Source organism: Lingula anatina, chromosome 6 (genome assembly GCF_051362555.1).
Source record: "Lingula anatina isolate TDL-2025a chromosome 6, LinAna3.0, whole genome shotgun sequence".
NCBI lineage: Eukaryota > Metazoa > Brachiopoda > Lingulata > Lingulida > Lingulidae > Lingula > Lingula anatina.
In genome coordinates this window covers 1,331,955-1,358,089 of record NC_141772.1, presented here as the reverse complement: position 1 = coordinate 1,358,089, position 26,135 = coordinate 1,331,955, and the positions used below count along the sequence as shown (strand labels likewise).

The following is a 26,135-nucleotide window of genomic DNA, read 5'->3' as shown; positions in this document are numbered from 1 at the left end:
TGAAGGGCCCATTCTCAGTTAAACTATCAGTCTATGTTGTTCAATCCAACTTGTCGGGGACTGTCGCTGAATGCAATCAGTAGAACAAAATGCAGAAAAGCTGTATGGTGATTATTGCTCACAGCATTTCTAAAAGTATGAAGTTGAACTCAGTGGAAAAGAAACTTAAAATTACGCAGCTTAAAAACAAAACAAAAACAAACAAACAAAAAACATATGCATACATTACACATACTTAATTGCTATACTGCAGGGGCTGATGCTTGACTATTTGAAGGGGACAGGCTTTATTGTTTTAGAAATGACTGGCCTTGCATTGGAAGATGACCCTCGCATCCCTTGGCGAAGGTCCGAGTGCCTTGGAAAAATTAGGTGATTTGCAGTCAAACAGTGCCACTTGGTACGCTTGAGAACTAAGATTCAGCTAGTCACAATTCTAATTGCAAGAGAGTGTCAGTGTGATTTATTTCCAGAAACCTAAGGGGGGGGGGGGGGGGGTAAGGACCGCCTGACGCCCGCTCCTGAATCGTGAATTGGTAACTTTTGACCCGCTCACTAATTCCCATTTAATTGTACATTGTATATACGTTTCCAGGTTATTTCTCCACACCTGTCTGTTGGCCTGTGTTTGTCGTTCAATCGGGTCAAGTTGCTGCATGCTCATGACGTCATCATCCCCCCCCTGCTGAAAAAAACATGGAGTGGTTGTTTTTAATTTATCAATTAAAAACGATAAATAAAAATATTAAGTTAAAGCCAGTTTTATCAGTAAGTCTTTAAAACATGTACATGGGACTCATGCAGACAATAATTTATTTAAAAAAGACTTGTTTACAGTGTTTGGTGGATTGGAAAATCACACCCGTGATATATAGTTTTTAATTTGATCTTGAAAAAAATAGTTCCACCCATTATCGTAGCGCCTGTTCCTTTCAGTGCTGTTGATTTATTGAATACAATACAAGAATGATCAGAACTTAACAAAACACATCATCCCCATGGGTTTATTAAAAACTGTAATTTTTGAAAACTTATCATGAATATATTGTTTGCCAGTTGAACCTGAATTGTTGAGCGCGACCTAATACAATATTTGTCTAGGGACGATAAGCGTTGACGCAGAACTCCGACTCGCTAGCAGCAATTAGACAGAGATAACCAGAAAATATATCTTCAGTTAACTAGAGTGCTGTTACTGACTGTTATTTAACTTAGTAACAGGACCGATTCCACACAGAAAGTACCTGTACGTCTTAGAACTGAAACTGAAGGTACTGCCACTGACATACAGGGTTACTACTTAATATGGAATATTTTTATCATTGTTATTTTTGAGTGCTGATTAAATTTTTATTTGGCGTGAGTCATTAAAAAAGTATGTCACTGAGTGATAATAACATACAGTCTTCTGTTGTGATATATTTTGGTCAATAATATCAAATCTGACATAAGATGCCATTCAAAAGAAAGGAACACCCCCAGAAAACCATATCAACAGCTTGATGTCAGTATAAACTTTAAGATAAGATATTAAAGAAAATGATAGCCTCCGGACAGTGATATGTTACACAGTCAAAGAACTCACTACAGTAAATCATGAAAAGTCAGTAATTGCGGGTATGACCTCCAGCAGCCGCTTGCAGCGCCCTCATCCTACATGGCATATCCCGTAAAACGTTTTTTAGAGTTTGGGTGGGGATATCATTCCACGCAGTGATATTTGCCTGTCGCAGTTCATCACTATTTACCGGCCGAGGACCATAGCTATTAATTCTGTGAGTTACTTCCGCCCACAGATTTTCAATTGGGTTCATATCTGGAGAGTTTGCAGGCCAGGGCAGTTGCTGAACCCATTGGTTTTGAAGAAAAACAGTGATTCTGCGGCCTCGATGTGGGGTTGCGCAGTCGTCTTGGTACACAAGGTTGTTCCTGAAGATGACTCTTACCAATCGAAGCATTGTTTGCTGTAGAATGTCTCTGTAGGAATCCTGGATGAGGTTGCCTCCTAGAAAAACCAACTGGTTCTGGGCACCGACATGAAATGCTCCTCAAACAGAGACGTTACCATCCCCTGCTTGCACCCTAGGCAGTACACAATCATTGTTTTATGCCCCTCGTACACGTCGGTGGACACGGATTCGACGATCAACCCTAAAAAATCCATATTTGGCCTCATCACTGAAAACAACGTGATTCCAGTGTTTTGGCTGCAAACGCACGTGGTCCCCAGCCCATTGCAGACGTCGTTGTATATGACCTGCTTTTAACAGTGGTTTCCCTACTGGCCTTCGTGCAAAATAACCGGCTTGCAGAAATCTATTGTTCACGTGGGACCTTGAAACGGGCGTTTTAATGACATTCTGACTCTCTTTTCTGAGGACACTGGTTGTCTTTGTACGACCAGCACGGCGTCCTCTAAGGAGAAGGCGATCCTGTCTTCTTGGTGTGATACGCGGACACCCTGGTCGAGGTATTGGAGTAGGTGCCCCTGTTGCAGCATTTCTTTGGAGGACTTCACAAACGGTTCCTGATAAATGTTGAATTACCTGGCAATGGCTGTCCGTTTCTGGCCATTTTCTCTGAGAGCAAGAATCCCATAGTAAGCTGCGTTGCTTAGCTGTCGAACCATTTCTTCACTAAGGTACCTGTCAAGTTTCAGAGCGATCCCTTTATTGCTTCTCTAAACACACTCCAAAGATTGACCAAACCCATGCGTTTTTATACAAGGGCAGAAATTGCCGAAAAGACCACCCCTCACATTTCTGACCACAGAACATGCAACTGCATGCATCAATTGTTTCGAGAGTTGTGTGGTAATTAGGTAACACACCTGGCTACACATGGAGTGACACCTCAGCTTTGGATTTAAAGTAGTTAGAGAGAAATTATATATTTTGTAGAAAATTTACTCGCCAAAAAATAATATTCCATATTAAGTGGTAACCCTGTAAATAACAGTGAGTACTAAAGTCTAGTGAAAGTTGAAACTGAAAGTAGATGTTCAAGTTGTATTGTTACTTTTGAACACTCACAACATTCTAAATCTTAGTACCAGCTTCTGAAACATCACGGGTTCTGGTAAAGTTGTTAATTTCGCTAACAGTGTTTCATTGCCTGGTTGCCGCCATTTCTTATCCCATCAGGGTCCAATTTATCAGCCTGGGAGCAACCGGTCTGTCCCTAGGTGGCTTTTAGACTAACCGGAGGTCTTAGACTTTGAATTGGGTAAAATTTTGGAGATTTATAGGGTGTCAGAAATGGTGTAATATCCCGGCTAACGTCCTCAGGGTTTCATTTTGTACATTGTCATCTTGAGAAACAAATTTTGAATAATGTGAGATGCACCTCTAGTTGATGTAGAGCCTATTTAGCGTTAAAATGATTTTGAAATTCAAATTTTACCAAAGCTCTTACTGAAGTTCATCTTTAACTCTGATCTTTGTATCTATCTAGGCCTCCGCACAACTTTGAATTACCAGTAAGTTGTGTTAAATTTATTGAGGTTTTTGTCAATTTAAGCATGTTAAGAATTTTGCCTTAAGCTAGGAATGGCACCACAAATCATTTCACAGCCGTCTAAACCCGAAAACTGGCACTTATAATATCCGTATATTAGCCCTGTTTTGACCGTATTACGTACATAAAGCAACTAAGAATTGGGGACAATGGATTTTTTTTTTTGCTTACCATGGTACTAATATAAATAAATTTTCACGTTTTTTTCTTCATTGTAAATAAACCATTTTTATTACATGAGGCCAACTGATGAGGGTATTCCTTTCATTAACATATGAAAAAATAACAATATTATATTATTTTATTTTTGCATTTGAACTACTTCTTTAACAACTGAATCATGGTATCACCAACAGAAAGTATCAAGAGTGTTACACCTGTCAGTTATTAAAACTGTGCAAATATATATATACATACATGTTGCAAAAATTGTTATTCTACATTAATTACACAGTAGGTGATAATTTAATGCTACCTTACTTGATTGGTGCACATTTATATATTTAACCAGCTAACACACAATTTCCTTTAATAAAGTGGACCACTTCTTACAAATAATATAATTTAATAAAATTTCCCAGAGTTGGCCGGTTTTCTTTCACTGATACATGTACCAGGTACCAATCCATATTTGCATTTGAATATTTTGTTTTATTTTTGATAAGTAGATTTTGTCTATAAGCCACATATATAGACAAAAAACTTGCACAGTAAAAAAAAAAAAAAAAAAAAAAAAAAAAAAAAAAAAAAAAAAAAACAATGTATTGTTTAATTGCATATACTTTACACTTTTAATTAACTTTATGTGGTTAGAACCTAAAATGATTTCACAAACTGCAATTCTACCAGTATATACTGATAGCCAATAACTATTAATATTAGCAACAGCACACCTCAAGAATATATTTTTTCATCCCGGCAAAATAATTAATCCTGGGGCCATTCATGCTATTCAAGCCTAGAAAAAAATTAATGAAGTTTTCAATAGAACATCATTTAAAAAAATGAACCACATTTATCATATGCTCACACACTGAAATTAATAATGATAAATTGTAATAGGTAAACTGTAGCAATATATCTTAAACAGCACTATTTACAATCAATCTTTACCTTAAACTGAATATTCGCACTTTTATTCATAACAGTATTGATAAAAAAGTTAATCTGGAATTGAACTTTTGGCAAACATGCACACCCATCATCAATTAAAACCCCATTTTGAATCAAGGCCTGAATATGTTAGAAAACGCATGCAAGTCAAAGCACCACAATCTGTGATGTTCCCCACTATCATGCCCTTACCATTGAAGGTCCTGTTTCATTTATTGTACAATAATTATAAATTTAACAAGATGAGTTTTACAGATGATCTACATCTTCCCATTAAACAATAATTACATGTACTTAATCTTTTCAAAAGGGAAAAAATTGTGATTTTTTACGAATATTGTATTCAGTATTTTCAAGGTCATAATTTCTAAAAACCAGAATATTCTTATCGGATGGTACATACAAAATTAAAAACATGCTCCTATACAGTTCCAGTAAAATCACCAAAAATGCAGTGGCGGCTTTAGATGGGGAAGGGATCAGGGGGGTCCCCGCTTGAAGTTAATATTTTGACTAGCTGAATCATACCGCACCAAATGGCACCGTTTGTCCTCTAAAATACAATTTTTTTTCGGGGCCCTTAAGCGACCCCCGAGCCCCGAACCCCAGCCCCCCTTGAAATGACCCTAGATCCGCCCCTGGTCAGTGATGGATGTCACAATTTTTACTAGTTTCTCACTATATTCATAAAAGTGGTGTAATGATTACTTTCTGTTTGCTTGGTATCCAGTTTACTGTAGCTTTGTCATTATTCGGATTAATCTTGACAAAACACACCTTATCAATCTTGCGATATTCTTGTTAACGTGAAATGAAACTCGACTTCCAAAAAGAGCAATGAGGTTTATGCATCACTAAAATAGTGACAGATCAAAGTGAAAGATTTTAAATGCACATTAAATGCCTAATCTGCTTACTGCTAGACATATCAGTTTCGATATTTCTTCAGATAAATGCCAAGAATTAATATCACCTAAAAATGATCAATTTTTTTTTCACCACCTGACGAACCTCGCCACATGTCAACCATCTTGACACAGTTTGGGATGGCATTCAACTCAATGGCAGAGCTCGAAAGACTTCTAAATTATATTCAGATTGTTACAGAGTTTAAAATGTCAAAAAAGAGGGATCAACGGTTAAATATTCGGGGAAAAACACCTGGTCTGTTGAAATTAGTTCAAGGTTCTCTTTACGGGATCTACCCACCAAAATGGATTCGATTCGCACTCGGATTCGATGTTTTATTCTATTGTAGATGTTATGATTTAGTTTGAAATGGCTGGCCATTCATTTAGAACGCCACGTCTTTCTGTACAATTTTGAAGACCCTGCTATTTGATATGAGGGGTATAGTTTTAAAGGTTTAATATATTCGAGGGATTTATAGTTTTTAATGTCGGATATGGGGAAGAATAAAAGCTTTGCAGGGAATGTAGACATCGAAAACATTACTTTGGGTAATTTTCATACGCGTACAACTGGTACAGTAGATCTTAAAGGATGAGTTTTGGGCGGGGAAATCTTACACTTTGCATCCATAATCATAAGAGTTGAGTGTGCTGGCGAAAATGATACTCTATAATTGAAAGCAGACTAAAAATATCTCGCAATCGACAACTAAAGGCATAAGGACGTCAAAAATGAATGAATCCATCTTTACAATCGAGCAATATAAATTCACGTACATTATAATGAGAGAGCATAGCATAAACAGCAAATTAATAAATCAATCATATTTTGTAACCACCGCTACTAACACAGGCAATATCAACGTCGCCTGCAATCTAACCCAAAGCATTTACCATAAACTATTTACTTTGTCACAGAAAATATCGATGTTTTATATGTATTATTCATCGTGTAAGGCTAGTAAAAACATTTTCTTTTTATGATGAACAAAGAAAATATGTCTCGGTGGGATTCAGGCTATAGCACTTTAATCAATTTTTATCCTTCTGCTAAACATTTCTGACCTCCTTTAAGTTTAGGGTTTTGTAGTTATAAATGTAAAAAAATAGATACTTTATTGGAATATTTAAATACCATATGGCAAATACACTGTTTGAAATATTTAAAATCTATTACATAAGAATATGAATGAAGGCATTCAGGGTTTGGCTGGCATGATAATATATAATATACACATATTATATATATCTAAACTAACTCCTTTCATTTATCTCAACTTTATTTTTGTAATTTTCTGTAAGAATCACAGGCTTATTTCACAGGCTTGCAAAAAATACACAACCATTTTCATGTTTACAGCTCTGTTATAAAAGCATGGTCCTAGGACCTAGTTAAATCGGCTTGCTACAGTCAAATCATTATGCACGTTCTGCATAAGTGTCACTCTTAAGTGATAGGCACACGGAAAATAAAGATATTCTAGCCTTACACCCTAAAACATGACCCCCTCCCTTCAAAAAATTAATTAATTAATTAACAATAAATGATAATAATAATGCAGCTCACCAACTTTTCAAGGATTTCTAATAATGGGTAATATAATGTTTGTGTTGTGGACTAATCAGCAAGCGTGATTCAAAATTAAAAAATTATTTCTCTAGCCCAAAGCTCCAAACTACATTGATATTAATAATTTAGATTGTCTTGGCTTACTAATTACTACAGGAGACGGACATTACTTCCTACAATAATGAGGACAGAAAAATAAACACGTGACGCCGTCATTCTATTTAAAATATAAGTTTCAAGACAGGCCATCCACGCTTGTGGACTAAAACCAAGGAGGTACGTGTATACGCCTCCTTGCTACAACTAAATATATGAGATTAAAGGACATAAGGGGACCCCTAACTATAAATACTGAGAACTCCTTGTATTAGGTTCGACGAAATCTTCAAAAGCGGCACCCTATTCAGGAAATGTGCCAGACATCGGACTATCATTAAACACACAAGGGTGGATTCCTGCACGTGCACGTGAAGGTCATCATGTAGCCCCCCTCGCTATCTCTCTCCCCGAGTTAAACTTGGATAAGTTATTTGATATAGTCCTGCAAATTAAGTTATATGATATACAAATATCAATAAAACAATGGTATCACAAGTTTACTGGTTACTCTTCATATTATTTGAACTCAATCCCTTTGTCTCGATTATGGGGTGGTTATATCGTTAGGTTAAAGTCCAGATAATATACGGGCAAGTGTGTGTATATATATATATATATATATATATATATATATATATATATATATATATATATATATATATATATATATATATATATATATATAATGGAAAAAGTTTCATCATGTTGGCCCAAACCCTGTGCAATCAAAGCTAAGTTAATCTCATTGCATCGGCTGAAGCAATGAAACATAAAAAGGGTGAATGTATACGCATATCATTAAATTCGACAGATTTATGCAAAAGATTATTAAAAGAATGAAAAATGTCAAGTTTCAACAAACAAACTGACAGATTAAGTAACTGTCCCTTTGAAAAAGGCCCAAACAAAAATGAGGGTGCAGTTTTTTTCTTATTAACAAGTCTGTCGCAAATTTCAACCGTACACGATTTCAGGAACTTTCAGTATTGCACGACGTTTTCTTCGGGATTATTAGGGGAAAACGAACCACATAAAAAATTCAAAGACACAAACTTAAAAGCATGCATTTGCAGGTGTGTGTGTGTGTGTGTGTGTGTGTGTGTGTGTGTGAAAGGGAAAGAGCGAGAGAGAATTTGTAAATAGTCGTAAACTGTGTGTGTGTTTTTGAGAGAGAGAGAGAGAGAGAGAGAGACAAGAAAGAGAGAGAGAGAACTTGTAAAAAGTCATAAACTGTGCGTGTGCGCGCGCGCGCGTGTGTGTGTAAAAGAGAGCAAGAGAGAGGAAGGGCAATGAATCATATGTAAATATTTACTGAGGAAGAGAGAGAAAGAGAAATTAATCACATGTAAGCATCGACTGGTGTTCAAACTGTAGATTTCTGGTAAATGAAGTACCTCCAAATTTTTTCCCATGTTTGAATTTGCAACACACAAATGAAAAAAAAGAGGTATAATGGACCAAACCGCATGCTGCGGATCCTCAAGAGCATTAATTAAGATCAGTTCCCCTAACCAGACTATAAACCAAAGTTTTGCTGACCAATCCACTGGGTTAACAAAAACAATTTCGCAATGGTCAAAACCAACTGTTCCTTAAAATGATTCTTGCCTAACACTTATTGACAAGACACACAAAACTACACATACATATTATTCATCTGTGTTACATTTATACTGGCATTTTTATGACACTCTTCCACTCAAAACCCCCCAACCAATGCAATAAAACCTATATTGGGGTTACACTTTTTGTTTCAAAATTAACACAATACATTTGCAGCTCCCCCCCCCCCCCCGGACAAAAAATAAACGTTTGAAGCCAAAATTTAAGATTCATACATCTTTTTATATATGTCTATGGTTAGTTTACAATGCTTTATATTTCACAAATACTAGTACTAATGCCCCCCCCTTCCCGCAAACAAGTAACGGGTACATCACCATATACAGTACATACACCACTAACTGTGACATTCATTCCACACATGAGAACAGAACGCCACTGCCATCACTCGATCAACTAAATGATAGGTACCCGGGACGGTGAATATACAGCTTGTTGGAATATTGAAAATCTACAAGTTACAGGCCATCGCACATTTGAAAAAAATTTACACGTTCAAAAATGAATGCCAAACTATGAAAAAACAGGAGCAGATAAAGAAAAACCCTAAACCTACATTTGGCACAATTCAAAAGTCTATGTTTACAATGACGTTTTGTACGCGACCATTTTGCTTCTCGCCAGTAACTTATGAGCAGAATTGAGGTTTAATCTTAGCTGCCCACAAGGCTTAACTTTAAGGGCTTTTTGAAGGCGTCATATATAATTTTATAGAGGAGCAAAGAGGCGTAAGGTGCATAGGTGTTGCGTGTCTGCGGTCTTATCTAATGTTTAAATAGCGGATTTGCAAGTGTTAAGGATTATCAAATATTTGCCAAGTGAAGTCACTCACAGAGCTGCATGTCGGATAGTCAAATAATCACACCTTAGGCTTTGGGGGAACGTCAGCTGGCTTATCAAACGTTTATATTGTGACGCGGTCAAGTACCTTAAAATAAACAACAAAGTGTTTTATTTTATAGAAGTTCGATCATAGCTATATACTTGTAACCGCTTGTGTCATAAATAAATGCACTTTCGTCAGAAACCTTTGCTTTGATGCTTTATATTAAAATCGGTTTAATGCACTCTGCTTTCAACAATTCTTTTCATAGGTGATGGGTGCTATTTTCAGAATATTCATGGGCCGTTGATACTATCGAAAAGAACAGATTGCGCCATAGGCCGTCAAAAAAACATTGTATCCAAAGGTTGCCAAACCCTTGATTCTTCAAACAGATGCAGGGACAGAACTTACAAATACGAAATTCTACATAGAGCTAGGGATTTCTTGAAGTCTGAAAAAGGTTACGGTAAAGAGAAAAAAAGACTACTTTAAGACTACTTGCAAACGATAAAAATGATTGCTTGTACATTCATACATAGAGAGATTTGATTTTAAAAATCAGCTGTGAAATCAGTTCCAAAATAAAATAATTCAACAAACATAAAAAGAATCAAACATAAAAAGAATAGGATTTAATTCTCCTGCGTAAAAATTCATTTCAAGGGATCATAAAAATATTTAACTACACATTATACTACTCTTAAGAGAATACTCAATGAAATAATGGATATTCATTTGGTGTATAAAACGCTACAAAATTATACACTGTATCGTCTCGTCAAGTTTATTAGTATAAAACTCGAAAGGCCATTGTATCAACACCTCTTAAACCAGGCCCGTAGCCAGGAATTTCAAAGCTAGAACCAAATTTACCAATTCACTTTCAGTGTTGCATCATAACAATTTAATATAGCTACATCTAACACAATTAATGTGACAAAATCTCATAGATAACTTCAAGATTTGAGAAACATATAATGTTATTGCAAATAAACTAAAATTTTAAAACCTCACCACTTTCCATTTTTCTCCTTTTCCGGGGTAAAGATGAAATCAAAGATAGAAGTACAACTTTTAGCTGCTCTTTTTCTCTTTTTTCTTTCCTCTTGTAATATTGCATCAAAAATGAAGAAACCCCTATTTTGGGCACTGCCTCCATAGTGAACATTAGAGGAAAACCATGTCACTTACTCCTATCAAACTTACAGGAAAGTAGCAAAGGACTAAAATACAGCTTGAACTGAAAATTTTGTTTCATTGGCCTACTTGTCCGGCAATTATTAGTTTTTGTTAGAATTAAAATTCTCACATATTGACCTTTTCAAGGTGTGACTTTGAAATTACATGGGCTATGAAGACCTTTGCTAGTCACATTTTCTGGTTATCCATGATAATTTTATTTTATTATTAAAAATTGATGGTCATTATGCAGTTAAGTATTATGCAATATTGCGTCAAAATTGAAGAAACCCGTATTTTGGGCACTGGCTCCCTAGTGACCATTAGAGAAAATCCATGTCACTTAGTCCTCTGAAACTTACATGAAAGAAACCCAGGACTAAAGTACAGCCTGAGTTGGAAAAACAGTAATTGGCTTCTTTTTCTGATGTACATTTTTGTGAAACTGTTATCTTTCCCATATTGGCATTTTCAGTGTGGGACTTGGAACTCCCACGGGCATGAAGCCCAGTGCACAAGACGCCGATACTGAAAAATCTATCCAATTCAAGAACCCTGTTTTTTGTTATTTCAATTAATTTCTTCTCTACGAAATGTATGGCACATTACTATAACTCCAAAATTAGCAATGATGCACCCATTTTAATCCCTTATATCTCCAAAACTGGCAGAGATAGGCCCACAGTTAATATTGAACTTGAATGAAAGGCATATACTGGCAATCTAACTGTGACCTTGAAATTGACCTTTTACCAACTTTTTTACTTTGAAGTGAACTTTGCAGTTTCTATCTCTTATTTCTCCAAAACTGACAGAGATACTTCCATATTTACTATTGAACTTGAATAGTAAGTCATATACTAATAACTGTGACCTTATTAAATTGACGTTTGACCTATTATTCACCATGTCCCTTATATCTCCAAAACTGGCAGAGATATGCCCATTTAAATTTGAACATTTACTTCCCCGTGGTTTTGTTGTAATGGTAATTTTCACCAAAATATTGAGAACTCTTGTTTACTGCATTTTGTAGAGCTTGTCAAGCACAACACTGGAGGTGGTGTTTTTTTTTTGCTTTTCCATACGAATGTTCTTACTCCAGCTGGTGATACAATGCCCGGAGGCAGCATCGCCTCTCTGATCCTCTGGTTTTGTGAAATTTTCAGTTTTCTCATTCTGGCATTTTCTAAGTGTGAATTTGTACTCCAATGGGCCTGAAGCCTTATGCTTTTACTTTCATCGGTGTTACCTGTTGTGCATAATGAAAATTAAATGTTGACTTTGCATTTAAGCTTAATGTATGAATGCATAAGAATTGACAGTATTCAATTTTGTGCATTATTATTTTCTGCTTTCTGTCTGTACATTTGACAGCTTTGCTGCCTTGTTTCATAAAAGCCTCAAAAATCTAAATTAAACAATTCATTGGTCTGTATGACACATTTGTACGTATTTCATTTGAGGCAATGGTTTGTTATTGGCTGACAGATCTGAAAAAAACATTTTTATTAAAGTTTAGCGGGATAATCTTTAAAAAAAAAAAATATATATATATATATATATATATATATATATATATATATATATATATATATATATATATATATATATATATATATATTAAGGCATGGATAGGTTTACATGTAAAATAAAAGACAACTTGCATCTTTTGATACATATCACTTAAAAATCTTCATTCCAAATACTTGGACTGACTGCACATTGTTAATATAAACGTTTATAGTTAAAGGGGGATTTTGTCTAATCACTGCAGCATCTGTCTTTGTTGTGGTTGTGTTAAACACTCCTATAGCTGACAAACCGTTTTTTTTTTTATTTGGTAGTCTTTTTATGTTCCTTGCAAAAATTGGCAGAGTATGAATTTTCCGATTTACTTTTTTTTTTTGGTAAATGTTTTGATTTTTTTTTTTCTGTTTGCTGTTTGGTGTCTTTCCAATACCTTAGGAGTCGATCCTTTCCTACAGAAAACATTCCCTGTGGGCTCCTATAAAATTCCCCTATTACATATTGGAATGCAGGATCCTGTAGGAAATTTTCAAAAGGAATTCCTGATTTGATCTATTTAATGCGACTCTTGTTAAATGTATGACAGAAGTAGTGCTTGGATTTCAAATTATCATAGTTGTCTAAACTATTTTTGAAAACGTGTTTCTCCTAAAAGTATGTGTTTAATTTCTATAGAATCTATTGTTATTATTATTATTATTTTGAAACGGGCTGGTTTTCTTCCTGATACATACTATATTGAGACTGGGGCAGGATGCATTCTGTCAAAGAAAACTTTATAGAAATCAATTTTTCTCAAATCGCTATTATTTTCACAACTTCAAGACCACCAGGCAAAAGCAACGTTTTGACAAATTCAAAAATCCCAACAACATGGCGTGAATTGTAACAAGAACAAATTGAATGCTCTTGATTGTACTAAGAATGTAATGCTGTGAGAATTTTTTTCCAATTTGTTCCTCACATTTGTTGTGTACTGCTAGGATTAATTTTGGTGCCAACTATGACCTTCTATTTATCTAAAGAGATAGCTAAATGACCGTCTATTTATCTAAACACATATATGTGAATATCATGTAAAAATTCAATCTGTGGCCCTGGTAGAGGGTAAGGGGTGAACATTTTCAATTACTGTTGGTAAGAAAAGTAGCTTTTCAACAGTATATTTTTATGCCTTAAGGAGTTATGTCAGTGCGTATGCTGTCCATGGGGATAAGAAATGTTTTATCAAATTATTTTGTTCATGCAGTTTTGCAGGCTTTTCATAGTGCTTCCATCAATGGGAAATTATTTGGTTTCTACCTTCAAAATTGATAAAGCCATGTTTGTCTTAAAGTATATACTGTTTCAAATTTCAGGTACCTAAGACCTTCAGAAATGTTGGTAATAGCTGGTATCTAGCATCAACTATCTTAATAGATATCCAGAACTAACAGACTGAAGGTATATCATTTACAAACTGATATATAGCCTAAATGTCATTATATGTAAACTTTCAGATTATATACATTTTAATTAGTTCATTAATTTGCTCAAAGTATAAATTATTTGCTAACCACCCCAAATTCTGATCACATACTTTTGTGATGCATATGAAATGATTTTAATATATAACATTCATCGGAGAAAATTTTTAAGACAATTTCATTTATGTACCCCATCCTTCCAACTTTTTATCAGTCTAATCTTTTTTTTTTTTCAGATATCTTGCGTTTTGTCCAAATGCACATTAAATCTGCACAAAGTAATAGAGATAATGCCTAATGAACAAAAATGTACATTAAATTAAAATACTTGAAATACAAGTATGTTTAAATGTCCACATGTCTTTTGTCAAGTGAAAAGAACTGCTGTCACAAAAATCATTTTAATACGTGTAATATGTTTACATTACATTTCCAGTGTGTCACCATCAAAGTAAGATATAGTGATACAATTATTTTATTTTGGCAACAAAAACCCCATTTCCACTGCTGTGCCTGGAGCCCACTGTAGTCGTGGGCTGCAGAGTACGACGAGATGGCTACCTGGAGAATGCTGTCATCATGGGCTGCTGGGTGCGCTCCTCAGAGAGGGCTGGTGAGAGAACAGCTGCCTGGAGACTGCTGTCATTGTGGGCTGTGGGCTGCCGGGTGTGCCCCTGAAATGAGGGCTGGTGAGAGAACAGTTGCCTGGAGACTGCTGTCATTGTGGGCTGTGGGCTGTCGGGTGTGCCCCTGAAATGAGGGCTGATGAGAGAACAGTTGCCTGGAGTCTGCTGTCATTGTGGGCTGTGGGCTGCCGGGTGTGCCCCTGAAATGAGGGCTGGTGAGAGAACAGCTGCCTGGAGACTGCTGTCATTGTGGGCTGTGGGCTGCCGGGTGTGTCTCTGAAATGAGGGCTGGTGAGAGAACAGCTGCCTGGACACTGCTGTCATTATGGGCTGCCGGGAGCACCACTGAGATGAGGGCTGGTGACAAAATGGCTGCCAGGAGACTGCTGTTATAATGGGCTGCCGGGTGGGCCCCTGAGATGAGGGTTGGTGAGAGAACGGCTGCCTGGAGACAGCTGTCATTGTGGGCTGCCGGGCGCACCCCGGAGATGAGGGTTGGTGAGAGAATGGCTGCCTGGAGACAGCTGTCATTGTGGGCTGCCGGGCGCACCACTGAGATGAGGGCTGGTGACAAAATGGCTGCCAGGAGACTGCTGTCATTGTGGGCTGCCGGGCGCCCCCTGAGATAAGGGTTGGTAAGAGAATGGCTGTTAGGAAAGAGCTGTCATTGTGGGCTGTGGGGTGTGTCCATGAGATGAGGGCTGGTGAGAGAACGGCTGTTAGGAAAGAGCTGTCATTGTGGGCTGCGGGGTGCGCCCTTGAGATGAGGGTTGGTGAGAGAATGGCTGCCAGGAGGCTGCTGCCATTATGGGCTGCCGGGTGCGTCTCTGAGATGAGGGCTGGCGAGAGAACAGCTGCCAAGAGACAGCTTTTATTATGGGCTGCCACTGAGGGCTGGTGAGAGAACGTCTGCCTGGAGACAGCTGTCATTTTGGTTGCCAGTTGCACCCCTGAGATGAGGGTTGGTGAGAGAATGGCTGCCTGGAGACGGCTGTCAATATTGGCTGCCTGGTGTGTCCATGAAATGAGGGCTGGTGAGAGAATGGCTGCCAGGAGACAGCTGTTATAATGGGCTGCCGGGTGGGCCCCTGAGATGAGGGCTGGTGAGAGAATGGCTGCCTGGAGACAGCTGTCATTATGGGCTGCCGGGTGGGCCCCTGAGAATCGTGAAATGGAGTGAAACTTGTTGTTGACTTCCGTCAGGATGGGGTCTGATACCCAGCTTTTCAAATCCTCTAGTGTACGATCCAAAGCTGGGATGCTTCAATGGCATCGTAGTCTTCCAAGCTATTGATGTAAGTGTTGTTTGCCTTTTCGCATTCTGTCTGAAATGCAATCACTACTTCTGTAATCTGAAATAGTCTTTGGGTGCTTTTTGTTTCTTAAATCATCTGTCTTGCTTTTAATACGAGTTTTGTGAAAGAAGAGAGGCTTCCTGTTCTTACTGCTTTTAATTTTTTTCGGTGCCCTTGGGTGTTGAAATTGGGCTTGGAAAACCAAATGTTGCAGACGGATCGAATAATACAACAAAATAAATAATAAATTTAATGTGAGGGAAAAACAGTTTAAAATCTGACTAAAATAGAAACAAACTGAAAACTGCTGCTGGTGAGATTGCTGTCAAGTAGACCGCTCTTGTAGTGGATTGTCAGGTGCGCCACTGAGACAAGGGCCGGTGAGATTCAGTGCCACTTGTGTCAGGAGCCACTGAACCGCTCAACTGCAGAGCTGTTGATGCTGATGTGAAGTGTGCTGGCTGGTCAGTAGAAACTGATATGCTTATTTATAGGTTGGAGCTTACAACTGCTCCTTTTCGGGAGAGTTAACAAAAAAGGAGGTGGTTAGGTAAATCATCACTGAAACTACCAATTTTATCTTTTTCAATTTCAGACAAAGAAAAGAACAATAAAAGACGTGCATTTGCAGTAACGGAGGAAGTTTAAAACATTTTGCACATCTACAAGATATTGCAGTGAGCCTTTTTCCAAGTGCTCCATTTCTGAGACATGACTTACAGACAAGTAACAGCAGGAAGAGAGAGTCTTGATCTCTTACATAGGCTGCAGTCGTCTCCACAGTCCAAGATCCGAGCCACTGTGCTGGAATGGACTGAGCTTCATATAGACTCTGCCGATATAGACAACCTACCAGAGTCCATTGACAGGTGCAGAAATGTTAAGAAGATCAATGCATCACGTAACATGTTACATTCTTTGCCACAGTCCATATCCAACCTGCCACACCTCACAGTGTTGGACCTATCCCACAATGCCTTCACTACATTCCCCATAGCACTGTGTGGCTTGACTAACCTAGAGGAGCTGAACCTGTCAGACAACCAGCTATCTGACATACCAGGGGATATCAACAGGATAATGGGGCTTAGAATATTATTCCTCGATAGCAATGCCTTCAGTACATTCCCCACAATACTATGTGGCTTGACTAACCTAGAGGAGCTGCACCTGTCTTTCAATCAGCTATATGACATACCAGGGGATATCACTAGGTTAAAGGGGCTTAGAATATTATTCCTCGATAACAATGCCTTCACTACATTCCCAATAGAACTATGTCGCTTGACTAACTTAGAGAAGCTATACCTGTTTTTCAACCAGCTATCTGACTTACCGAAGGCGATCAGAAGGATGAAGGGGCTTAGATTATTCTGGCTTCATGAAAATGACTTCACTACATTCCCCATAGCACTGTGCGGCTTGACTAACCTAGAGGAGCTGGACATGGTTGACAACCAACTATCTGACATACCAGTGGATATCGCCAGGATGAAGGGGCTTAGAATATTCTGGGTTCATGACAATGCCTTTACTACATTCCCCATAGCGCTGTGTGGCTTGATTGACCTGGAGAAGCTGGACCTGTCTCACAACCAGCTATCTGACGTACCAGTGGATATCAGCAAGATGAAGGGACTTAAACTATTCTGGCTCAATAACAACGACTACACTACATTTCCCATAGCACTGTGTGGCCTGACTAATCTAGAGAAACTGTACCTGGATAACAACAAGCTATCTGACGTACCAGTGGACATCACAAAAATGACTAAACTTCAGATTCTTAAATTGGAATCCAATAACATCACTCATTTGCCACGTCAGATCTGTAATATGGAAACAAATCTAAACGTGACAGATAATCCTCTGGTGCAACCACCTAAACATATTGCCAACAGGGGGCTAGGTGCCATCAAGAGGTATTTTGAGGCATTAACTGACACCAAGGCAATCCAGTCAAGCAGAATACAGGTCAGCTTTCTTGGTGAAACAGAAGCAGGAAAAACTAGCATTTCACGTACATTGCAACTTGGACAGTCGATCCTCACAAAGAAGGCAGACAGGACAAGAGTGGTGGAGCAGGGAACATGGGAGGCTGATGAAGATATTGCCTTCAATATCAATGACTTTGGTGGACATGATGCCTATAGAATAGGACATCCCATATTTATCTCCACTAGTGGGTTGGTTTTCATCACGTTCGATCTGTCTAAATATGATGCAGAAAATGAGGGTCATTTTAAGCCGCTCATTGGAGATTGGATTGACAAGGTGCAAGCACAGATGCCAGGGATACAAATAGCACTAATTGGAACTCACCTTGATGAGGTTGAAATCACACAAGTAGAAACAAAATGCTCTGCAATAAACAGGCAGCTTGAAGACCATGCAGATGAAAAGAAGAAGTGGTATCAAGCACAAAAGGAGACTTGTGATAACAAAATAAAAGAAATGCCGGAAGCCCAAGCATCTCTCCGCCAAGCTTACCAAAGCAAAGCAGCTCATCTGCAGACCTTGTATTGTCAGATGAAACCCATCTATGAGCATATTTTTACAGCGAGTTCCAAAACCTATAAAGGAGTCCCAGAGCTGAGAAACTACCTTGTTTCTTTTGCCAGGACAAGTGCTGAAGTACTACCAGGAATGTGGGTGGAAGCAGCCAAGAATATCTGCACCAAGAAAAGTGAAGGCTCTGAAAACACACTCAGCTGGGAAGTGATTGAAGACCTCATTCTGCAAAATGCACCTACATCATGGAGAGAAAAAAATCCAAAGGAAGTAGAAAGAATGATTTGTGACATCTTAAGTTTCCTAGCTCACCGTGGAGACATAATATGGTTTGATAGAAGCCTTTCGCTGATGAAAGTAGTTTTCCACAAGCAAGAGATTCTAGTGAATGTTCTCAAGGCAGTCCTCACTCATGATAAATGTGAAGTATCACAGAAGCTCCGGAGGTCCATGAAGATTACAAGAAGGAAAGCACCTGAAATAGAAGAAGACATCTTCAGCAGAGGAATTGTTTCTAAACAAGCTATGAGTTGCCTGTGTGAGTCTTTCAAATTGTCAAGCAGTGAAGTTGATGTCATGATTGAAATGATGCTGAAACTGGAGCTGTGCTATCAAGTCCAGGAAGATGAATCCCTTCTATCCAATACCTCATTCCACTTTCCATGGCTCCTCAGTGAAGAAAGACAACCTGAGGTAGACACCAAATGGCCCAGCAGCGTTCCCCCAGACACCATACAACTTACCTTGCAGGTTCTCTTTCCATACAAATGTCCCGATGGCTTATATGAGAAATTTTCTGTTCGTCAGCACAAACACCTTGGACTCATGAAGACCCTGCGAATTGATTGGAAGGATGGGGTGTATGCAGAACTTGAAGGATGCAAAATGCAGCTGACACGGGGGCTACAGCAGTCAAATCTTGATACAGTCAGCCAAGACCCAGACTGGGTTATCAGCATTGCTGTCCGAGGATCACATCTCTCACACTTGTGGGGTGTTCTCACGCAAGGCCACAGTGACCTCATGGACATCATTAAAGAGGACTGGCCTGGACTCTCATATGACAAGTATCTGGTGTGCCCCCACTGTGTTCGTAAGGACAGTGAGCACCCAACCCTCTTCCCTGGGGAGATACTTGACCAAACCCTTGGGGAGACAGCCAAACCAAGACAGGTGCCATGTGTCAATTATGCTGTATCCATTCCTGGAGATCTGGTCTATCCACCTAGCTGGCAGGAAGGTAAACACATTACTGTTATAGCATAACCACAATGATTCACTCCCTCTCTTCCTCTATTTAAAAAAAAAATGTTGTAAGACTGCCCTCACCTGAACATGACATACAAAATAATATACAAACAAGAATAGTTTCATTATGTTAATGTGTTTTCGTTTAGTGCAGCATTTTAGCTATAATAACATTACCCCGGTGATTGACTTCCCATACTAAGTATTTTTTTGTAAAATTTTAACATATTTTCTCCATGTTCCTAGATAACATGCAAAAAGTTTTCTTACAGCAGTGACGAATTTTAGTATTTTTCTATAGTTGCCTCTGTCTGTGTGTCAAAGCCTTATTATTAATTATCCACTAAAAGTACTATTTTTACATAACAACTACAGGTAGTTTTTTTAGCTTTCATGTGTGTATCATTTAAAAAACATTGCAGGTTTTTTATTGTTTTCAGTTCTGCATAAAGAAAAGCCAAGGCTTCGCGAAAAAATCACAGAACCCTGTCTCCTGGACATGTTGAATGAATTCTTCCAAGAAGACATCATCACCCATCGTGAAGCTGAAAGAGTGAAAGCAGAGCTTCCTCAACACCATGACCAAGCCTCAGCTACCAGGGTGGTATGTCCAGAGAAAACTGATGTCTTCCTGGACATTATCAAAACCAGAGGAGATGAGGCATTTGATTTATTAAGAGACTGCCTCAGGAAAAATAGACAAAGTGAGCTTGCTTCCCTCCTTAAATAAACCAAGTGGTCAACAAAACTGACTCACTTTCTGCTGCAATCGTGGTACAAATTTTATTTTATTTTCAGAAATTCTTTGATATTATCAAATATTTAGGCCTTACATCTCAGTTTATAAAGCTTTTAGAAAGGAAAAAACAAACAATGACCCTTAGTCAGTTAGACTAAAGAATTGCTCCTGCAGTAATTCCTGGCAGCCGCTTTACCCAGTGACCTTCACCCATCCATATAATCCATGAATGAGAAAGGGGACGTCTTTTACCACTGTTATCAATCTGGATGACGAGTCCACAACGACAGGGATTATAATAATAGCGGTGGTGTGCTGCCTGGTGGGAACGTCCGTGGTCAGGGTGATCATTATTTATTAGACCAGGAAGAGGAGTGAGACATACAGGTGAGAACACGTGATATGATAATACGTCATTGTTTTATTAGATGAAGATGTCTGTTCGGTTCTGTAATGGGGGAAGGGGACGATCAGTGATAGAGGGAGGGGTGAAACCTATCTCACAGTGGGATGCTGCTCGACAAAATTGAAAAGTGACAAAAAACTTGTCATTGAGAAAGTCTGAATGCACTATAAAATATAAGTTTAAATTACCCTTATATAAAGTTCTAATAATACAAAAAAAAAAAAAAAAAAAAAAAAAAAAAACAGCTCCCGGTCTTCACTACTACTGCAATATTTCAGTGTCACACAAAAAATGACGTTTTAGGTGTGATAATGCTGATGGAAAAATGAATATTGTAATTTGGATTGCATAACACAGATAATGATTTTTTGCTAATCTTAAATAAAATATTATAACTTCTACAGATGAGACAACTTTACCCGGTGACTTGACGCCATATAATCCATCAGATGAGGAACGGGAAAGCTCAAAGTCGGACCAGTTCCTGGAGTATCAGGGACATGTGTTACCCATGTTCCAGTCACACCCCCGGTACGCCAAGGCCGAGTGTGGGCACACGACAGCCATCTTTCCAAGTGATGTGGAGGATGATGATCTAGAACAGTCAGTGCCGCTGACTTGTGATGCACACCAGCCGGCTGCAGAGTCAGGTTTGTACTGAGACAATTTAAAAGATTTTTTTACCTATTTTTACATTTTCAGAATTGGTAAAAAGTTGTGAAGACAATTTAAACCAAATTTATCTGATATTTTATCTGCCTCAGTAAGGACCATTCAAGCCTTAGTGTTAAAAACTTCATGTGAGGTATATTCTGGGGCGAGCCGAAATTACAGGTTTATGCCAATCATCAATAGAAAAAAATAGAAAAAATAACTTTCTGTATATCCTGTGGAGATGTAACGTATCTACTTTCCACAGAGCACAGTATCAACAGTTTATCTCCTCCAAGCAGTGCGTCAGACAGTAGCTCTCCCAGCACACGGAGCACCAGCAGCACTGGACTGGTCTCTCTGCAAACATTTAGCCCTCATCCTAACTTGCCAATCACAATGGGGTCCGGGACAGGTCACCAAGCCCAGTGGCCATATTCATCAGCCACCGAAATGGTTTAACACCAGCTCCCTGCCTCACACCATATCAACAGCAGATAGTTATCACTGCTCCAAGTCACCCACAGACAATCCAGGTATTTTATCATTTGGATGACATTTTCTAAGCAATTCCAATTCTTAGTTGAGGTTAATAAAACAGGGATAGATCTGTGTAAAGGAAAATAATTATTTTACCGACAAACACTTTACATTTTAACTATTGTTTGGTAATTTGGACTTTATGTAAAGAAGAATTATATCGAGTTAAACCTTGCTTTCCTCCCACAGTACTCATGTTTCCCTGGACATAATTTTCACACCACATCTTTATATTTGTGTTCAATTCCAGACCCCCCTGCCCCCCACACTGCCTCCTTGCCACAGTACTCATGTGTCCCTGGACATAATTCTCACACCACATCTTTATATTTGTGTTCAATTTCAGAGCCCCCTGCCCCCCACACTGCCTCCTTGCCACAGTACTCATGTGTCCCTGGACATAATTCTCACACCAATCTCACACATTGCCCATACCATATGAAGGTAATGCATTTGTAATTCACTATTATAAAAATGGTCGGTTAACATTATGATAATTAAGGATCTTAATTTATCCGTAACTTCAACAGTTGTCTTTGGCAGATGGTTAGACAAACATTGATTCTTTTATACCTCTGTAGATGCAGTCAACACAACCGTGATGGCATTCAGTAAATTTGTGTGTATCTTGATTACCCTCCCAAATTTGATTATCATAAAATTGCAAATGAATTACTACTTTATATATAAAATCTATGGTGCTTAATTCCATAAAGGTTTAGTATATATGTGTATAATGTGAATCGTTCCAGATCTGTATCCAGACTCTGAGGTTCATCCCAACCATCACTCATCCAGTGCCAGTTCTCCAAAGTCACCAAGTCACCATACCAGTAGTAATAGTAGTAGTCATCCTCAGCTCAGCCACCTCAGCTCATATCATAATATAGATTCTGGGGACTCCCCAGTGAAAACAATCACAATCACAGACACTTTGATAGTGCTGAACGCCACCATCACGGAAGACAAGCGCCTCCTATAGGGAACAGGTCACAACATAGAAATCATGTTCTCCATCTCAACAAAACCATAGACACTTGTATGTAAAAACCAAATATATCATGAAAACACTGGTTGTCATCGATACATGGTAAACAGCACAGTCACACTGTCCCTGTACCAGAGTAGGTAGTGGTATCATGTTGTTCCCAAGTTGTAGTATGAAACAAATATTTCTGTTTGTAGTGGATGAATTCTTTGTTATACAATACATAGCACAGATGGAGTGGACTAGATGTATGTACTGGGAAATATAGAAGTAGAAGGAAATTATATCAAGTTTACGATTCATAAACTTATGAGGAAGTCTAATGCCGTCAACCATCTATTAAAAATTTATCTTCAGATATAAAGAATGTAAGATTTATGCCAGCATGCCTTGTATACATTTCGACCAGCTGAATTAAAGTCTCAAATTATAATATTTGATAAGTTTGCATAGGAGCAGAAACATTTTGCAAACAGGTGTGGTAGATAACATTTTTACTTTTAAAACATACATTATTTAGCGAGCATAGCAGCTAAATTTTAGGGCTAATTTTCCTTTAAATTATTTTTGGTCATGACATTTATTAACATATCTCATTGTTGTCTGTCCTAAGGTGAGATGGATCTGGTTACCGGTCATAAAGTCAAGGCATGCAACACCCAGGTTCCTCTTTCTTGCAGCTCCATTCGGGTGCTAAAAAACATTTGATAGTTGCTCAAATCCCGATATCAAGTCTTGCCATGAGGGGTTTGAACTGCAAGAATTGTTTACAACTATAAATACAGGTTATATAGAGCTGGCTTTGTTTGTTCTAGAAAATGGATCAAGTGAAGTGGCAATGGTAAGATTTTAGGAAAGTGTGTAAAAATGTGCACTCCATCTGCTGTGTCGTGGTTTGGATTATGCTATGATAAGATGTGAACTTGTCTGTCTTTAAAATTATCAATTTTTTTCCTTTGTCTACAAAAGACAGTTTAGATGTTTTAAATGTTTTTATTCTTATAAAACTAGGCAAGTTAATGTACATGATGTCTATGGATATGACATACTATATATTTTATCATTATTTACCCATATTCACAACTAGACTGGGATTTTTATACATTACATTTGATCACCATGTATTCAGAATGGTGACAACTTAGCAAGAGCATGTCTACAGTCTTCTGTTCATCACTTTTGTTACTGGTCTACGTGTCCACTTGGTTGGTATTTATTTAAAGTCACGGATACCACTTGACCAGTGTTCTCCCCACAGGATTTGTACGGCAAAAAAACAAAGAAATTAATAAATAATTTGAAGTAAACAAACTGATTTTTTCTTTTCTTTTTTCAAGGCAAATTCCATGGACATACAGCATCTGTAAAAGTATGGTAAAAATTAAGTTAAAGGGCCCATTCCCAGTGAATTTACCAGTCCATGTTGTTCAATCCAACTTGTTGGGGACTGTTGCTGAATGCAATCAGTTGAACAGATTAACATGTCTCCTGCAATTAAGTAGAATACAGAAAAGCCGCCTGGTGATAATTGTACATATAGCATTTCTAAAAGTATGAAGTTTAAGCCAGTGAAAAAGAAACTTGGAATTGCATAACTGAAAAATATAAAAAAAAAAAAGCAAACAAAAAATTCTTAAACACATTACACGTGCCTAATTGCTATACCGCAGGGGCTGATCCAGGATTATTTGAAGGGGGTGGGCTTTTTTGTTTGTTTGTTTTAGGAATATGACAGGCCTTACATGGGAAGCTGACCCTCGCAGCGCTTAGGGGCCTTGGGGAATGTTGGTGATTTGGAGGGTAAACAGTGTCATTTGGTATGCTTGAGAACTATGATTCAGCTAGTCACAATTCTAATTTCAAGAGGGGACTATCTGTGTGATTTATTTTCAGAAAACTAAGGGGGGTCCTGACCCCCTGACGCCCCTCCTAAATCCCGAATTGTTTACTATTGTCCCGCCCATCAATTCCCATACACATGTACATTATACAGAGTTCCAGGTTTCTCCACATCTATCTGTTGGTTTGTGTTTGTCAGTCAGTCGGGTCAAGTACCGCCCCCCCCCCCTCCACCTCACTGAAAAAACATGGAGTGGTTGTTTTTAGTCTAACAATTAAAAACGAATCTTAAAATATTCAGTTAAGGCCAGTTTTATCAGTTAGTCTTTAAAACATGTACATGGAACCCAGACAATAATTTATTTTAAAAAACTTGTTTACAGTGTCTGGCGGATTAGAAAATCACACCTGTGATATACACTTTTTAATTTGACCGTGAAAAAAATAGTTCCAACCATTGTTGTAGCACCTGTTTCTTTAAGTGTTGTTGATCTATTGAATACAATGCAAGCATGATAAAAACATAACAAAACACATTATCCCGAATCCCCATGGGTTTAAAAAGAACTGTAATTTTTGAAAACTTACCATGAATATCACGGTTGCTAGTTCTACCTGAAATGAAGTACGTGAGCGCGGCCTAATACAATATTTGTCTATACGATAAAACGATAAGCGTTGAAGTTGACTACAGAACTCTGACACTCCAGCAGAAATTAGACAGAGAAAAAACAGAAAAAATATCTACAGAGAGCTGCTACTGACTGTCATTTACCTGAGTAACAGCACCGAGCCCATAAAGAAAGCACCTGTACGCCTTAGAACTGAAACTGAAGGTACTGCTACTGACATAAATAACAGTGAGTACTACAGTATAGTCAAATTTGAAACTGAAAGTAGATGTTCATGTTGTATTGTTACTTTTGAACACTCACAACACTTCAAGATCTTAGTACAAGCTTCTGAAACAAGCATGTACCAAATTACGAGTTCTGGGAAAGTGGAAATGGACTCGTGATACTAGTTTCGCTAACAGAGTTTCATTGCCTGGTTGCCGCCATTTCTTATCCCATCGGGATCACGTAGTGCTGACATAAAAAAATCTGGGCTCAATTTTTCAACCTGGGAGCAACCGGTCTGCCGCTAGGTGGCTTTTAGGCAAACCGGAGGTCTTAGACTTTTGAATTGGGTAAAATTTTCTCAATTTGACAATGTACAAAATGTAGGAAGAAATTATTTTAATGATGTTCTATTGAAAACGCCATTGATTTTTTTTCTAGGCTTGAATAGCATGAACGGGATCAGGATTAATTCCCGAAAAATTCCAACAAAAAATTTTGGAGATTTATAGGGTGTCAGAAACGGTGTAATATCTCGGCTATTAACGTAATCAGGGTTACATTTTGTACATTGTCAAATTGAGAAATAATTTTTGAATAATGTGATCTGGAGCCTTTTA

At 38.0% G+C, this 26,135-nt stretch overlaps 2 protein-coding genes across 4 annotated transcripts; both read left to right on the top strand.

Moving 5' to 3' along the window:
• The first annotated feature begins 16,465 nt into the window (after positions 1 to 16,465).
• LOC147760965 (malignant fibrous histiocytoma-amplified sequence 1 homolog) lies at positions 16,466 to 20,245 on the top strand. Its single transcript, XM_087015086.1, has 2 exons — positions 16,466 to 19,505; positions 19,954 to 20,245. The coding sequence occupies exons 1-2, from the start codon at positions 16,466 to 16,468 to the stop codon at positions 20,241 to 20,243; spliced, it is 3,330 nt and encodes a 1,109-aa protein (XP_086871212.1). The 3' UTR covers positions 20,244 to 20,245.
• Positions 20,246 to 20,497: 252 nt separating this feature from the next.
• LOC106164330 (uncharacterized) lies at positions 20,498 to 24,142 on the top strand. 3 transcript variants are annotated; one of them, XM_087015650.1, is made up of 5 exons: positions 20,498 to 20,639; positions 21,063 to 21,308; positions 21,612 to 21,845; positions 22,196 to 22,293; positions 22,602 to 24,142. In XM_087015650.1, the coding sequence occupies exons 2-5, from the start codon at positions 21,170 to 21,172 to the stop codon at positions 22,737 to 22,739; spliced, it is 609 nt and encodes a 202-aa protein (XP_086871776.1). In that variant the 5' UTR covers positions 20,498 to 20,639; positions 21,063 to 21,169; the 3' UTR covers positions 22,740 to 24,142. The 3 variants fall into 3 exon arrangements, with proteins under 3 accessions (XP_086871776.1, XP_086871777.1, XP_086871778.1); XM_087015651.1 differs by lacking the exon at positions 22,196 to 22,293; XM_087015652.1 differs by lacking the exon at positions 20,498 to 20,639 and having other exon boundaries at positions 21,578 to 21,845.
• The last annotated feature ends 1,993 nt before the right edge of the window (positions 24,143 to 26,135 follow it).